Source organism: Artibeus jamaicensis, unplaced genomic scaffold (assembly GCF_021234435.1).
Source record: "Artibeus jamaicensis isolate MK-2021 breed Jamaican fruit bat unplaced genomic scaffold, CSHL_Jam_final contig_471, whole genome shotgun sequence".
Classification (NCBI taxonomy): domain Eukaryota; kingdom Metazoa; phylum Chordata; class Mammalia; order Chiroptera; family Phyllostomidae; genus Artibeus; species Artibeus jamaicensis.
This window is the reverse complement of record NW_026521850.1, coordinates 681793-696977: the sequence shown is the minus strand read 5'-3', so window position 1 is coordinate 696977 and position 15185 is coordinate 681793. Positions and strand designations below refer to the sequence as shown.

General features: G+C 66.2%; 4 protein-coding genes across 5 annotated transcripts; 1 reads left to right on the top strand and 3 right to left on the bottom strand.

Moving 5' to 3' along the window:
* Positions 1-17: 17 nt before the first annotated feature.
* LRRC26 (leucine rich repeat containing 26) lies at positions 18-1217 on the bottom strand. Its single transcript, XM_037127802.2, has 2 exons — positions 487-1217; positions 18-404 (listed from the first exon to the last, which is right to left on the bottom strand). The coding sequence occupies exons 1-2, from the start codon at positions 1148-1150 to the stop codon at positions 91-93; spliced, it is 978 nt and encodes a 325-aa protein (XP_036983697.2). The 5' UTR covers positions 1151-1217; the 3' UTR covers positions 18-90.
* An 885-nt stretch (positions 1218-2102) lies between these two features.
* TMEM210 (transmembrane protein 210) lies at positions 2103-4116 on the bottom strand. Its single transcript, XM_053667638.1, has 5 exons — positions 4006-4116; positions 3134-3269; positions 2681-2816; positions 2435-2464; positions 2103-2352 (listed from the first exon to the last, which is right to left on the bottom strand). Exons 1-5 carry the CDS (start codon positions 4114-4116, stop codon positions 2103-2105), a joined length of 663 nt encoding a protein of 220 aa, XP_053523613.1.
* Positions 4117-5278: 1162 nt separating this feature from the next.
* ANAPC2 (anaphase promoting complex subunit 2) lies at positions 5279-13212 on the bottom strand. The gene is given in 15 exon segments (XM_037127747.2): positions 5279-5646; positions 5732-5967; positions 6142-6271; positions 7288-7491; positions 7579-7654; positions 7855-7996; positions 8166-8347; positions 8808-8925; positions 9253-9372; positions 9740-9914; positions 10825-10957; positions 12023-12645; positions 12908-13082; positions 13084-13118; positions 13120-13212. Coding segments are annotated over 15 exon segments (2655 nt in total). The 3' UTR covers positions 5279-5433.
* On the top strand, positions 13173-14878 carry SSNA1 (SS nuclear autoantigen 1). 2 transcript variants are annotated; one of them, XM_037127749.2, is made up of 3 exons: positions 13173-13262; positions 13731-13930; positions 14372-14878. In XM_037127749.2, exons 1-3 carry the CDS (start codon positions 13211-13213, stop codon positions 14477-14479), a joined length of 360 nt encoding a protein of 119 aa, XP_036983644.1. In that variant the 5' UTR covers positions 13173-13210; the 3' UTR covers positions 14480-14878. The 2 variants fall into 2 exon arrangements, with proteins under 2 accessions (XP_036983644.1, XP_036983643.1); XM_037127748.2 differs by having other exon boundaries at positions 13731-13966.
* Positions 14879-15185: the final 307 nt, after the last annotated feature.

Here is a 15185-nt window from a genome sequence, read left to right as displayed (position 1 = left end):
AAAGTCGGTCTGTGTCGCTTGTTGATGCCTGCAGGGAGTGTGAAGGAGGGCAGGGAATGGGGGGAATATTCGAGGGCAGCAGCGGCCCACTCAGACTTGGGCGGTGGCAGCGGGGCTCCCAGGTTCCGCAGGGGAGGCCTTGCGGAGGCCAAGGTTCAGAGGCCGTCTCCGCGGGCAGCAGGCGGCGGCGCGTTGGCGGCGCGCGCGCCAGGCGGTGTGCACCGAGCCCAAAGCCAGGCAGGTGGCCAGACTGGCGAGGAAGGAGACTGGCCCCAGCGTATAGACTACGACCCGGTCCCACGGGGCGAGTGGCTGCACGCAGTGGTGGAAGGCGGTTTCGGGGAAGGCGGTCAAGAGGCTGAGCGTCTGGAGCCCCGGCGACACGCAGAGCAACATCTCGGCCTCTGCAGGACAGGGGCTCGGCGTCAAGCAGCGGCGAGGCAGCGGTAGTAACCGCCCCGCACCACCTGCGCCCCGAAGGCTCACCTGGCGCGGGCTGCGGGTGCCTGCGCAGCCAGGCGCAGAGTGGGCGTAGAGCGCAGCCGCAGGCCCAGGGGTTGCCGCGCAGACGCAGAGAGTTGAGGGCCGGAAGGCCGGCCAGTACCCCGGGCGCGAGCGCAGTCAGCTCGTTGTCCTGCAGGCTGAGCGCACGCAGCAGCGGGAGCGCGCCCAGCGCCGCGGGCTCCAAGCGCGCCAACCGGTTGTCTGCTAGCGAGAGTTTGCACAGCGCGCGCAGGGACGCGAAGGTGCCAGCGGCCAGTGCCTCCAGCTGGTTGGCACTGAGATCGAGCTCCTGCAGTGCGCCCAGACCCCAAAAGGCCCGAGCGTGCACCCAGCGCAGCCCGTTCTCGCGTAGATCCAGGCGCAGCAGCCCGCCAGTGCCCACGAAAGCTCCGGGTGGCAGCGCGCGGACACGGTTGTGATCCAGCAACAGCGCGCGTACGCTCGGGCTCAAGCCCGCGGGCACCGCGGGCAACGCACGTCCGGAGCAGTTGACCTGGCCGCCGGGCGCGCACGTACACGCCTCAGGGCAGTCCCGGGCGCCCGGGGTTCCCGTGGGGGTGGCCGCCCAGACTGGCCATGGAGATAGCAGCAGCAGCAGCAGCAACAGCGGCGGAGGCTGTCGCGAAAGAAAAGAAGGGCTCAGCATGGAAGCAGCTGTGGGACCCGCGGTGCGAAGGCTGCTACCGGTGTGTCCCTGGAACCCGTCCGTCCCTTCTGCGCCGGCACAAATATTAACTGTCTGGCTCAAGCGCCGACTGTTCCTGTCCCGCGGCTGGTCCCGCCTAGGGCGGGGGCTAGGCACACAGCCAGGGCCCGGCACTGCCTGCCACCTGTCCCGGAGCGCCAGGCTCCTCTTGGCTCCACGCCAGAAGCAGCGCTGACGAGATGCCCCCATCCCCCCTGTCGTCCACCATCCGGAGCTGCTCTGAGGCCTGAGCAGCTGGACCACAAGCACCCTCGTGGGTGCCACGCCCCGAATGGGACCTGGTGCACCCTGCTCCTCACCCCAGTTTCTGCTAGTCCCAGGCTCCGTGGAGTGACGGTCCCGCACAAGTACAGTGCCCCACCCCCCGCCTTTCAGTGTACGTCCCATCCCCACGGTGCGGGATTGGTAGGGCACCAGCATGTGATGAGGGTCCGAGCCCAGGGGACAGGCTGGGTGGCAGAAGGGGCCACACACCTGTGGCAGGGGCGACAGTCTCATCTGCCCCAGCCCACCTCCTGCGGACTGTCCTGGAACCTCAAGGGGCCCCAGCACATGTCCTCTTATCACATGCTACTCCCCTGGAGTCCTGCCCTGTTCTGGGGTTTTCTGTGGGTGGGGCGGGTGGGGGCCCAGGATCCCTGCCAGCTTCATGGGACAGAGCAGCAGGAAGATTCTGGGAGGACCTGGGCTGAGGCTCCTGCAGGAAGAAGTAGAAAATCAGGGTGTGGCCCGCCCAGGCCCTGGAAGAGAGACAGCGGTTGCCTGGTGTTACACTGCACACCCCTCCCCCCACATCGAAGAGGAGATGCCGCAGGTGCACACAGGACCCCCCTCCCCGAGACCCAGCTGCGCAGGGGTTCCAGGAGGACCTCGCAGAACCACTAAATACTGTTTAATCCCCTTCCACCAGCTGCCCACGGCCCCACTCAGGTTGGGGGGGCTCCTCCAGAGTCAGGGAGGGGTCCATGGGGATGGTCATGAGGCTGTGACCCTCAAGGGGCGGCATCAGGGTGACCTCCAGCTCGGGCTCCATGAGGTGGGATTCCCCCTGCTCTGTGTGCAGGGGCTCCATGGGGCAGGACTCCAGGTGCACCGTTTGCAGGTCCATGTGGTCTTCCTGGACCCTGAAGTGCTCCACCGTACTGCAGGACAGGCCCGGGTCAGCGCCCCTGACAGGGCCAGAGGGCAGGGGGCAGGGGGAAGGCTCGCCCTTGGGTCACTCACCTGCTGTCCATGGTTTCGGGGCACGTTTCACTGTGGGGACAAAGGCAGGTAAGACTCCTAGAACAACTGGGCTGGGCTCCAGGAGCCCAGAAGTGCCCTCCGCACCTCCCCCAAGCCCATAGTCTGGGAAGGCCACGCCCAAGCCTCTGGTGACATCTTTGCCCCGGCGGGAGGGGCAGAGGCTCCTTAGACCAAGGCCCCAGGGTGGGCAGCCCTTACATCCCCTCAGCCCTGGGGCTCACGCACCCCTGGCTCCGAAGGACACCAACGACGACGATGATGAGTGCAAAGAAGCAGCTGGCACTGATGCCCACCAGCACCACGAACAGGGCAATGAAGGCCTCTCGGCTGAGGCCGAGGCTGCAGTCGCAATAGGTGCCAGCTGCAGAGACAGGACATGAGCGGCCAAGCGGCTGTCACCAGCTGCCGGTGGAGGTCCCCCAGGGCCACCCCCCAATCCTGGTGGTCACCAGAACACAGATGCATCCAGCCCACCGGGACAAGGGAGGGGCCCTGGTGAGGGGATGGGGTGGGGACAGGAGAGGCACCTGCAGCAGGGATGAGCAAAAGGGACAAACATATCAGACCCAGGGGGCTGCCAACCAGGCAGGAGCCGGGCTGGGGACCGGGGGCCATGTCCAGCCCCAGCCCCACCGCACACACCTCTGGACAGAACTCACTGGAAGGCGCTGACCTCACAGTAGAGCTGTGAGGTGGGGGAGTGGGGGCAGGGCCTCTGCCGGAGCTTCACTCGCCCTTGGGCGCCGGGACTCGAGGAGCCTTGTGGGGGCAGCCGCAGGGGGACCAGGTAGGGTGGATGGGGAACCTCAATGTCCTGGCCAGATCCAAGGCAGAGGCAATGGTGGGGCTGGAGCTTCATAGGAAACGGGTGGGCAGGTCCTGCCCGTGGGCCCCTGGGGTAGAAGACACAGTGCCCCCCAAACCCAGGGAAGTCCACCGTGGGTGGTGCCAGGCCTGCTTCCCTCAGAATCAGGCCGGCGGCAGCTCAGGTGAAACTCAGGTGAGACCACCCTCCCTGCAAGGCTGGGACAAGCAGGGGTTGATGGGGGTTAGGGAGGGGCTCTGTGCCCGTTGCCCCGTTGCCCCGGCACCGGCTCTCTGGGGGAGGGCTGGGCCCATACCCCACTGGTGCCCCGGCCTGCAGGGCTCTCAGGGTCCCCGGCCCCCCAGATCGTTCTCCTCCAGGGGCAGGGCCTCACAAATGGCTGCAGGCAGCATCCGAGGCTCAGGCTTAAAGCCCACTGCCACCTGGGGACCTGCCCGCCTACCCCTGCTGAGGGCCTGGTCTGTGCAACTCCCTGCAGACCAGACAGAGCTGCCCAAGAAACTCACTGGCAGGCCAGTGTGGCCGGGGCTCACCTCAGCCACCTGGCCCTCCTGCCCTGGCAGCTCCACCAGCAGCCTGGCAGCAAGAGGAAGTGCCCTGCCCTGCAGCTGACCTTCAGAGCTGGGGGCGGTGCACAGCTCGGCCCGGCTGGCCCCTGGTCATTCGGGACCTCCCAGACTCTTGACCCAGGTGGCCCCTCTCGATGGGGCCCTCTGGGACCCACTGGCAGCTCTGTGCCTGTTGAGTGACCCAGGACGCACTGGGTCACACCACACTCTGCGTCCAAAGGCACTCGGAGCAGGTGTGCGCACGTGCCTGTGCCTGGGGCTGACATGCTCTCCTGCCAGGCCGGTCCGGCAGGTTTGCATCCTGGTGAGGATGACCAAGGCACACCTGGGCCGGTGCAAAGCGGATGCTGGTTTGGGAGACGCAGGCCCCGCCCCCGCCAGGACTGGGAGGAGAGTGGGCAGCCCCGCTGCTGTGACCACAGCATGATTCCCAGCTGACAGGCAGGCGGGACCAAGGAAGGGGGCTGCCAGCGTCAGGCCCCTCCAAGCCCGGCCCTTATCTCCCTCAGGCCCTGTGGCAGGCAGCTGACTCCAGAGCAGGGAGGGGCAGCCCTAGATTTGGGAATGCCACTCGGGGCCCCAGGTAGAGCCAGTGGCCATGAGCAGAGGTGGAGGTAGCCTGAGGGGACCCACAGAGTGCCTGGGGACAGCAAGCATGCCTCCAGGGCTGCAGTGCCTGGACAGCAGATGCGTGTGGTCCAAAGGGACGCTGTCGTGTGTGGGGACGGCCACCAGGCTAGAGCAGCTCCTGTTTGATGAGGGAGGCCGGGGCCTGGGGAGCCCACGCCCTCCCAAACCTCAGGGACCTTTGGGTCCCTGGCTGGCCCGGGGCGGGGCCTTGGGCGGGGCCAGGGCAGCTACGGCGCCAGGAGAGGCTGGGCTCTCAGGGTCGGTTGTCTGACGCTGATCCTCAAGTCCTGGGCCCCAGACCATACACTGGGGTGCAGAGGTAAGCGGCTTTCCTGAGAATACCCTTCACCATGGGCTCTGAGCCCTGTGGCCGATGGGCTCTAGCGTAAAACAGGTGGACCAGCGTCCAGTCCCCCTCGCCATGAGGGCAGGTCCCTGGCAGCCCCTCCTGCTGGGGATGTAGGAAGCTCCTGGCCTGGCAGGGACACTTGGCCACCTGCACACCTCTGGTGGTCTGATGGAACTCCTGCCCCAGAATTCAGGGGCTAGACACTCAGGCCAGGCAGAGGGAGGCGACCCCCAGGCTCCTTCCGGGGGTGGAGCAGGGGGGCTACAGCTGAAGGCCAGCATGTGGCTCAAGCCCATGAGCCAACTCCCTCAGGTTTAAAGTGCAAACACAGGTGTGGGCCCGCCCCGCCCCGGGATGTGGGCCTGGCAGCGGCAGTGGAGAGGCAGCCTGGAGCGAACCCCGGGTCACATGTCCGCAAGGTCCCACAAAGCGACCAAAACAGGAAAGAATGAGGAACAAGTGGCTTTACTCTGCACTCTGGGGACTGGGCTGGGGTGTGGTGGGGGGAGGCATGGGGATGGTGGAGGAGGGGAGACACGGGGGCCAGGCCATCCATCCGGCAGGACACAGGCAGGCGGGGATGGTGGGGCGGGGCCTGGCGGCGTCAGCTGCAGCTCTTGGGCAGGCGGTAGACGCCGGCCGCGTAGACCAGCTGCTGGTCACGCACCTTCTTCTGCAGGAAGCCCTGCAGCTCCTGCAGGTCGATCTCGGCCAGGGCGGGGCCCGTGACCACGAACATGCGAAGCATGCTGTAGATGCGCTCCAGCGACAGGCTCTCCAGGTTGGTCAGCATGGCCTGGATGTACGTCCAGAAGAGCTGGGGGAACAGTGGCCCTGTAGCTGTCAGCCGGGCCACCCTCCAGCCGCCACCCCCAGCCCCGGACCAGCCACGCCCGGCGTACCAGCAGCTCCTCCTCCTTCTGGTCCGCCTGGGAGGCCATGCCCGAGTCGCTCTCGTCGTCGCTGTCGATGAGCACCATGTTGTCGCGGTCCTGGGGCCGCTCCTCCTCCACCACAGAGAAGGTGCCAGCAGGCTCCTCCCGCAGCACGCCCTGCTGCAGCCACACGGACATCCGCCGCCGCAGCAGCGCCACTGGCATCTTCACCGCCTTGCTCAGCGCTTCAAGGGTCCAGGTGGCTGTGCGGGCAGTGGCACTCTGGGTGGGCTGGGCCAGGCTGTCCCTCCCTCTGCCCCGTCAGCCCCACCGGACCCCCGGGGCACCCAGAGGGGTGGGAAAGGGCTGCCCAAGTCCTGCCTGCCCCGCCTGTGCCAAGCATCGCAGGCTGGGCCCGGGAGATGTAGCCGGCTCACCTTGGTCCTGGAAGTACAACAGCACCACGGCCTGCACAGGAGTCACGGCCACGGACAGGGTGCGGTCTGCCAGCTCCACATCCATGGTCACCAGGCCCAGCGTGTGCTTCCAGCTGAGGGTGCGCATGGCCTGTGAAGGGCTAGGGTGAGCACGGGGGGGCCAGCGGGCTGCCAGGGAAGGAGAGGGTCCCCCCGTGCCCCAGCCTCAAGGAGGCAGGTGGGCTCCAGGCCCCCCCCCCGCCCCGGCTACCACAATGGGACAGCAAGCACCCAGCAAGCTGGGCTGTTCTCCATCACCGCCCCCAGGACAGCAGGTGACCTGACTGGGATGCGGGCCAGGTCAGGTGTCATTAGCTGAGGTCCTCATGGGGTGGACCAGCCCTCAGAGAACTTGACCCCAGTCCCCGTGAGAGGAAGAGCACATGGAACACAGACACAGGAAAAGACCGCACTGGGAGAGGGGCAGAGAGGGACCACAGGGCTGGGAGTGGGCGAGGGCCCCCCACAGCCGTCTCGGGGAGGGAGGGGACCCTGCAGCCCATCCTCAGACTCCGGCCTCCGGGGCTGACAAGAAAGCTCAGGGGTTTTTTTGGTCACTGGGTTTTGTTACCCTCACCCAAGGACACTTTCTCTGCTTTCAGGGAGAGAGGATGGGAAACCGAGGGCCGTGGGTGGGAGCAAGGAGCACCCGGCAGCTGCCTCCCGCCCGTGCACCACCGGCAATCAGCCTGCAGCCCGTCAGCTCTGGGACGACGCTCCAGCCAACTGAGCCATACCCGCCTGGCCGAGAAGCCACCTGGTCTGGGCTGCTTCATGGCGGCCCCCCAGGAAAGGGGTTTCAGTCCTGAGAAGGGCGCTACCCCAGCCCCCACCTAGAGAGAGGGCGTGGCCACAGAGCTGCGTGACGGGCTGGGGGTTGGCGCAGCCTGCCCGTAAGAGCCTGGACCGCCTGGAAGGGACAGGTTCCAGAAACACAGTCAGTAAAGGCAGCACCGGCTGCTGCCGAGAAGGCACAGGTGACGCAGGGACGCAGATGCAGGTGGGCCCCGCAGAGAGAAGCACGGAAAGGCCCTGGGAGGGGCGGGGCGGGGCCGCTTGGGCAGGTCTGTGGCTGGGGTGCAGCCCAGGCGGGGAGGTAGGCAGTACCTTCAGCTTCTCGTACTTCCTGCAGTAGGCCTCCAGGGCCTCCCTGATGTCCTCGGGGACCTCCAGCTTCTCCTCCTTGAAGGGGGGCCAGAACTCGCTGGACAGGATGACGGCATAGACCCCGAAGGGTGGCTGCTCCTCCACGGGCCGCTTCTCGTCCTCCTCGCGGATGTTGGCGTTGATGCGGCGGGAGTCAGCCATATCCTGGAAGAGCGGGGAGGAAGGGGAGAGTCTCGAGGAGGGCGGGGCGGGGCGGGGCAGGGCAGGCAGGGGGAGGGGCCTGGGGCCCACCTTCAGCATGACCTCACAGAAGTGCATGGGGGCCTCGCCGAACCGCAGCTTCAGCAGCTCCACGTTGCGAATCTCCCTAGGACGACGCGCGTCAGGGCTGTGGTCACACCCGCTCCATGCAGGGCCACCCCGAGGTCTCCCTGGGCAGCGGGGGACACAGGGTAGAGCCTTCCCCGGGCTGAGGAGCTTAGGTCAACACCAGAATGCACTGGTGCCAACAGAGGGCAGCCTACACCAGTGCAGGGGTCGCAGGGGCCGCAGCGCCCGGGGCCTCACCGCTCAGGGCTGAAGCTGAACTGGTGCAGCAGGCGGTCGGCCAGCAGCGAGCGGTACTCGTTGATGAACAGATCCTTGCTGCCGTAGATGCTGACCAGCAGGCTGATGATGTCTGAGGAGCGCCGCTTGGAGCTGGACTTCCCTGTGCAGCGGGGCAAGGGCACCATTGGCACCTCCCAGGGGCAGAGGCAGGCCCCCCTGCCGGGTGCCAACCCCCTCGGGCCTCAGGGCAGGTGTGGCAATGACCTGCACAGCAAAGTGCCACCAGCTGGACCCGCCCCACAGTGCAGAGCGGACTGCAGGGCCCGAACCTGGATCTGCGTCTACAGGGTCGGGGACCCAGTCCTCGGGCTCGCCGGAGTCATCCTCACTGTCCTGGCCCGTCTCCAGGCTCGCTGGGTCCGTCTTGGACAGCTCGACAGCCAAGTCCCCCGTCCCGTCGGAGTCGCCCGTCAGCCCGGCCACGATCTGCCTCACCGTGTCCTCCCGGGTCCTGCCAGTGTGAGGGCGTGGCCCTCAGGGCAGCTCAATGCCAGCCACCTGAGTGCTCCACGCCCCCCACCCCTGCAGCCAGCCCCTTGGCCTCTGCGCCAAGGACAAGCCCATGGAATTTTCGATCAAAAAATGAAATAAAACGAGATACACCGCCCCTGCCGGGAGCTACAGGGGCAGAGATGACCAGACAGGCTGGCCAGCTGGTTCCTGGCCCAGAGGCGGCAAGTGCCCCCAGCTCTGGCCCCGCTACCCCTGAGGGACTTCGGGCAGCACCTTCTGGAACCAAGGCTGCCGCCTGGTGTGGGACCCACCTCCTATCAGCCTGGGGCCAGGTCAGCTGGGCCACCCCTCTGTGCTGGGACGGGGGAGGGCCAGGCCACAGGCTGGCGAAGCCACTGGGAGGCAGGAGAGCAGCCGGACCATGGGGGTAGAGCCGGGAGCCGGCACTAGGCACTCACCGCAGGTAGCGGCGGACGGGCTCACAGGCCACCTCCAGGATGACCATGGAGGGGTCCAGCACGCGCAGCGCCTTGATGGCGGAGATGTAGAGCGTGATGATGTCACACGTGTTGACGCCTGTGGGGGAGGGGCAGGGTGACGGCCACGCACAGGATGGCGTGGGGTGTGGAGGCAGCCCAGGCTGTCTTCTGTGGCCACCGTGACCTCACACCCAGGACGTCTGCAGGGAGGGGCCCCCTCCCACCTCCACTCATAAGAGGTTTCTCCAGAACTTCCCCAGATCTGAACATCCCCCAACCAAGCAGTGTGTGCCAGCGGCCTGTGTGGTACCCCATCCCCAGGCCAACCCCCAAAAGGTCCCTCACGCTGCTTCAGAACCCACTACAACCCCAGGCCCTATAGGCAGCTGGGAGACCGGGCTGGGGCTCCTGGGCCTGGCCACACCTGGATGGAGCAGCCGGGTCTCCAGGGCGGCCTTGAGGGACACGAGGAGCTGCTGCCTCTGGTCGGTCCGCTCCAGGCAGTACTTGAGGTCCTCGACGGCAGGCCGGGAGTCTGGGAAGTCTGCAGGGAGATGCCGGGCGTCGCACTGCGTGCCGCACGGACAGGAAGGTGGGCAGCCCTGCCCGCAGGAGGCGAGGGCCGCCCCGTGGCAGCCCGAGTCGCCCCGTGCCTTTAAGCAGCCACACGCTTGAGCACAACCGCCCTCAGAGGCGGCAGGCAGAACGCTGAAGGGCCAGGGCAGGGGCGAGGCCGCAGGGCTGGGTGGACACCAGAAGCACCGTCCCACCCACCCCCACACCCGCCCTGATTCAGACACGGAGCTGGGGGAGCCCATCCTGGGAGGGGGGCAGCTCCACTCCAGACCACATGGCCCCAACCACCTGGGAGCGCTGCAGGGCCGGGGCCCAGGGAGGGCGGCGGGGCCGACCTCGGACGATGCTGAAGAGCTCCTCGATGCGCAGGCCGGCGTAGACTCGGTAGAAGAACCTCTGCACGTGGCAGCGCCAGCGGCGCAGTGTGGAACTAGCTTCGGGAGACGCCGGCCTGGCGGGGCCGTCCTGCAGGAACACTTTGCCCAGCCAGCCAACCACCCTCTCGATCCACTGTCAGGAGAGCACAGGTACGGGAAGGGGGGTTCAGGCTCAGCCTGACCCGAAACAGGGGTGGGGACGCAGCCGAGCCCTGGGCAGTTCCCAAGGCCGCTTGCTGTGGAGAGCAGAAGCACGTCAGCATCAGCGGGGGACGGGTCCTGAGGCTCTCCATCCGTGCAGCCCTGTCCCTTCCACAGTGCGAGAGCGCCCCGACGCACACAGAGCAGAGCACGGGCTCACCGCCACCCGGGAGGCCGCACGCAGGCACACAGGGAAGTACGTGCACAAGCCCCACGTGCCGCTGCTAAGAGGACAGTGAGAGACCCCTCTGCACACAAGCAGGTCCTGCCTCACACCCCCAGACCCGCACGTTCCCACGACTGTGTGACCCCAAGAGGACCACTGGACACTGCAACCCAGGACAACAGGGCCACCCTGACCGGGCCTCCAGCCCCATGCCTGCTCCAGACCCCGCTGCAGGGCGACTGCTTTGAATGTCCCCATTGCAGCTAACCTGCATCCTGAAGACAGACACCAGGACGAGGTGGGGAGACAACTATGAAGTGGGAGGAGGCTGCACAGCCCTCTACGGTGCGTCCCAGCTCCTCCACGACTCTGGGGAGCCCAAGGGAGAGTGCAGACCACGCCCCAACTGTGTGAGTGCCCCCAGCCCCTCCCTGCGGCCCACTGACCCTCAACACGGCCGCCAGCCGGGTAATCCTGCAGACCTTTCTGCACACGACACAGGCTTGTCCTTGCTGTCACCAAGGAGGACCCCCCCCAGGGCCCACCTCCACCGCCAGTGAGTCTGTTCTGCAGAGCCCCACATCCTGGTGGCCGCTTCTAAAGCCAGCGGGAGGTCCGGTTTGCCAGAAACCCACTGCCTGGTCCCTGGGGACAGAGCCCGAGAGGGCGGCCTCACCTTGTGGAACTCTCGCAGGAAGGAGCGCTCATACTCGCCACGACAGCGGTCCTCCATTCTCTCCCGGGTCACCTGGTGCAGGGTGACAGTCACAGCCTCGGCGCTGACCCGCTCCAGCAGACTGAGCCGGTGCCTGGCGAAGAGCCCCACCCATCAGCCAGCAGAGCCCCGATGCTGGGAGGGTGGGGTCCTGCCAAGCGCTCTGTCCTCCCCAGCTGGCCTCTCTGCCTGGGCAGGGATACGGGCCGCCCCTGTGTGCACAGACTGTGGGGCTATCGGGGGTCAAAGCCTCATCCCCCAGAAGTGGCTGTGAAACAGCAGCTGCAGCAGCACGGGACCCACGAGGAGATGAGGAAGGTCACTTCCATGTGACTGCTGTCTGCACGGGACCCAACAGAAGCCCTCAGGGCCCCCTGACCCCTGCCAGCCACAGGGCCACCCCCTAGGCCCTGCTAACAGACTCTCTGCCTAACAGCCTATACTGCTGTCACTTCATTCAGCAGGAGGAACTTGTCCTAAGCAGCCACCAGGGTAGATGGCCCGTACAACAGGACCTGGCTCCAACAACAAAGTCCTCCCGTCTTCAAAGGGCTGGAGAGGCATCTGCCTGTCCAGCCCGCCCCCCCCCTCAGGTGGGTGCCACAGAGTAGGGCAGCCAGCCCGTCTTCTGCAGCTGCAAGGCAGGTTGGTTGCCACTCCTCCCCCGAAGCCTGCAGAAGGCTTGGCTGAGCTATGCAGGGAACTCGGGCCCTGGCTGGAGTGGCTCAGTGGACTGAGCGCGGGCCTGCGCCCCAAAGCGTTGTTGAGTGATTTGCAGTTGGGGCACATGCCTGAGTTGTGGGCAGGACCCCGGGGGGGGGGGGGATGTGAAAAGCAACCACACAGTGAAGTTCCTTTCCCTCTCTTTCTCTCTTCATTCCCCTCTCTAAAAAGTAAATAAACCCATTTTCTTAAAATAGAAAATCATGTAGGATCTTAACCCAAACAAGGTATAAAACCCGGGGCTAGAATGAATGACAGAAACATACACAAGTGGTGTGTCAGGTTTTTTACAGTACATGGGTCCTGGCAACCCTCCCTCCACCATGTCCACAACCATTGGGACCGGTGGCAGAGTCCCAGCCAGCACGCCAGCTCCCTGCAGAAGTCTGAGCAGGAGTCCGGAGGAACCCGCCCACCGCACAGGCCCAGTACTCACAGGACCTGGCTGAGCCGGTGAAACTGCTCCAGCGCCTGGCGGCACCAGCACTGCTGCTTGTCACTACCACAACCCGCGCACAGGGGACTCTGCAGAAGCCGGTAGTACCGGCGGCGGGCATATCGGCTGTCCAAGTCCCCCTCCAGTTCCGGGTCTGTGCCCCCTTCTCCTTTCCTCTTACTCTGCATGTAGACTCTCAAGAAGCGCCCATAGAGGCGCTGGACCATTTCCTGAAAGGTTCTGGGAGTGGAAAAGAACAGGACGCCCCGTAACGTGGTATGGACCTTGTCCCGCAGCCCTTGAGCGCCGGTGCCCATCAGCAAGCCCAGGCGAGTCCACTTCTCCAGGAGCTCCAGGCTGCGCAGGTAGGGGTCCAGGCGGCTCTCCAGTAGCCCGAAAGCGTCCAGGAGAAGCAAGAGGCACTGCGGCTCGTCCGCACAGTTTTCGCGCTGGGCGATGGCATTCCAGAACTCGAGCGAAATGTGGGCCTGCAGGTCGTTCTGCAGCACCTCCAGGAACCACTCCTCCAGGACCGAGTGCACTCCGTGGGCCCTCAGCACCTCCACCGCCGCCCGCAGCTCCTCCTCCTTGGGCGGGACTGCTCCGCTGGTCCGGGAGGACGCCTGGAGGCAAAAGACCGTGGGGAGCAGTGGAGGTGAGAGGGAGAGGGCAGGTAGGGAAGAGACAGAGCGGAGGCTGCGGAAACGCCGCCGCCGGTCCTCCGCAACTGGGGCTTCCGGGGCGCCGAACGAGGCGGGGCCGTGAAGGACAGAAGCAGTACAGAGGCTGGGGACACACGCAGCCACAGGCACTCGAAGATGCCCTGAGGCAGCCCGCAGGGTCCCGGGTACGCCGCGCGCACGCCATTCTCGCTCCGGGCCTTACCAGTCCCAGCGCGGCCGGCGGCACCAGCCCGGTGCTCACTGTATTCCAGGCCACCAGCAGCTCCTGAGTCGGCCCGAGAGGGCCCGCCGCCGCCGCCTCCGCCGCCATCGGTGCCCACCCGCTCCCAGAGCCAAACGGCGCCGCGCGCAATGATGTCGTCAGACTGGGCGCGCGCGGCGATGACGCACGCATAAGCGCACGTTGGTGACGCAGTCGGTGAGCGCGCTGTCGGGCGCGGGGGAGCGCGCGCCGTTGGCGCTGTGGTAGCGGCGGTTGGAGTGACGGGGACACCGGGAGGCGACCATGACCCAGCAAGGCGCGGCGCTGCAGAACTACAACAACGAGCTGGTCAAGTGTGAGCGGCCGCGCGGCGCACCCGCAGGGCAGACGGGGAGGGCGCGGGGCCGGCCACCCAGGCAGCAGCTGGCCGGCAGCGCTCCGCGGAGTGTGTTGTCCTGTCTCCGTGGGGGTGGCCCTGACCCTACGGCGCGGAGGCCGTTCGGACCTTCCCAGCGCGCAGCCGTGGTCCGGCCCCCACCAGGGGCTGGATGGATATGGAGTGAACAAAAAATAAGACAAACAAAAAACCGACCGGCCTGAGCACGTCCTGACTCCAGGCCTCGCGCGGGGTGGTCCGTGCGGTGCTTTGTTGAACTCTGAGAACCCTGGGAGGTAGGACACCGGCCTGGCCCCGGGGCAGCGGGCCGAACCGGCGCCTGGGCCCTCCATCACCGTGGTGCCCCACACGAAGCGGTGGGCTAGAGAGCCGGTGGGGTGGCGCGCTTTTCCTGCCCGCGCCCACGGCCCTGCCCCTCGCCCCCAGGCATTGAAGAGCTGTGTCAGAAGCGGGAGGAGCTGTGCCAGCAGATCAAGCAGGAGGAAGAGGAGAAGCAGCGGCTGCAGAACGAGGTGCGGCAGCTCACTGAGAAGCTGGCCCGCGTCAATGAGAACCTGGCCCGCAAGATCGCCTCCCGGAACGAGTTCGATCGGACCATCGCAGAGACCGAGGCCGCCTACCTTAAGGTGGGGCTCAGGGCAGCTCAAGCAGCCTGGGTCCAGGCAAGTTCCCCCTGGCTTCTGGCTTGGGGCGCTTACAGTTGGAAGTGACAGGATTGTGGCGTTCCCAGATTCACCGTAGTGAGCGTGCGGGCTGTTTGTGGTGCCTGGCCTGATTCGGGTTGTTCTCTGCACCGTACTCGGTGCCCTGTGGCTTGTTCCAGATTGGGAGCAGCAAAGTGGCAGCAGGGGCCAGAGCCAGCCTGGCTTTCCAGGGTGCAAAGAAGGGGTGTTAAGTTAGATTCGGAGGGGAAAAGGCATTACCAGCCCCATCCGCCTGCCCCTCAGGGGCTCCCTCGGACCTGCTCCTGCCCCACAGCCCGTGTGGCCTGGCCCAGCACAGCAACTCAGGTGGGCTGAGCTGTGGGAACTTCCAGCAGAACAATCATCACGTGTTTCTGTTCCTAGATCCTGGAGAGCTCCCAGACTCTGCTTAGTGTCCTGAAGAGGGAAGCAGGGAACCTGACCAAGGCCACGGCCTCAGAGCAGAAGAGCAGTGTGGGCAAGGACAGCTGACAGGGCCCCAGGTGGGGAGAGGCCTGTCTCCACTGCCTCCTCTCATGCATGGTCCCCAGCGAGTCAGTCTTCACAGCAGCAGCTGCCAACCTCCACTGGCCCTGGGTGATGAGCCCCAGCGCAGCCCACCAGGTGGGAGGGGCCCTGGCCATGTGCTCAGGCAGAGGATGGGGAGGGTGGGCCCTAGCTGTGCTCTGCTTGGGGCCGTTAGCCCCCACCCCCTCACTGGGCCACGGGGAGGTGCTGCTTCTCGTCTCCCAGCGTTGTGGGAGTGCACTTGTGCCCCTCTGCCAGCACGTGCCCGGGCCAGGCACTTGGGCAGGGGCGGGAGGCCTCCTTCCTCCCCGAGCTCGCCCTAACAGCCGTGACTGTTAATAAAGGTTGTCTTTTAAAGATTCATGCCACCCGTTGCCTGACGTGGTGTGAGGGGGTCCCGAGCACCCGCGGTGACTCCCAAACTGCTTGCCCTCGCCATTCCCGGCTCCCTGCACCTGCTGCCGACGCCGAAGCCCATTCTTTGCTGAGGGGCTTTGTTTGAGGGTCTGGGCACCCAGCGAGGGCTGTGCCTCAGCGCTGTGATGCCAGACCCTGCTCAGGACAGGGCCGCCGCTCCCTGCCCTCCCTGGCCACCCACCAGGCATGCCCACTGCCAGCTTAGCAGGTGTGCTGGGACCCCGCCTCCTTTTCTGGGTCCATCTCTGGTGGC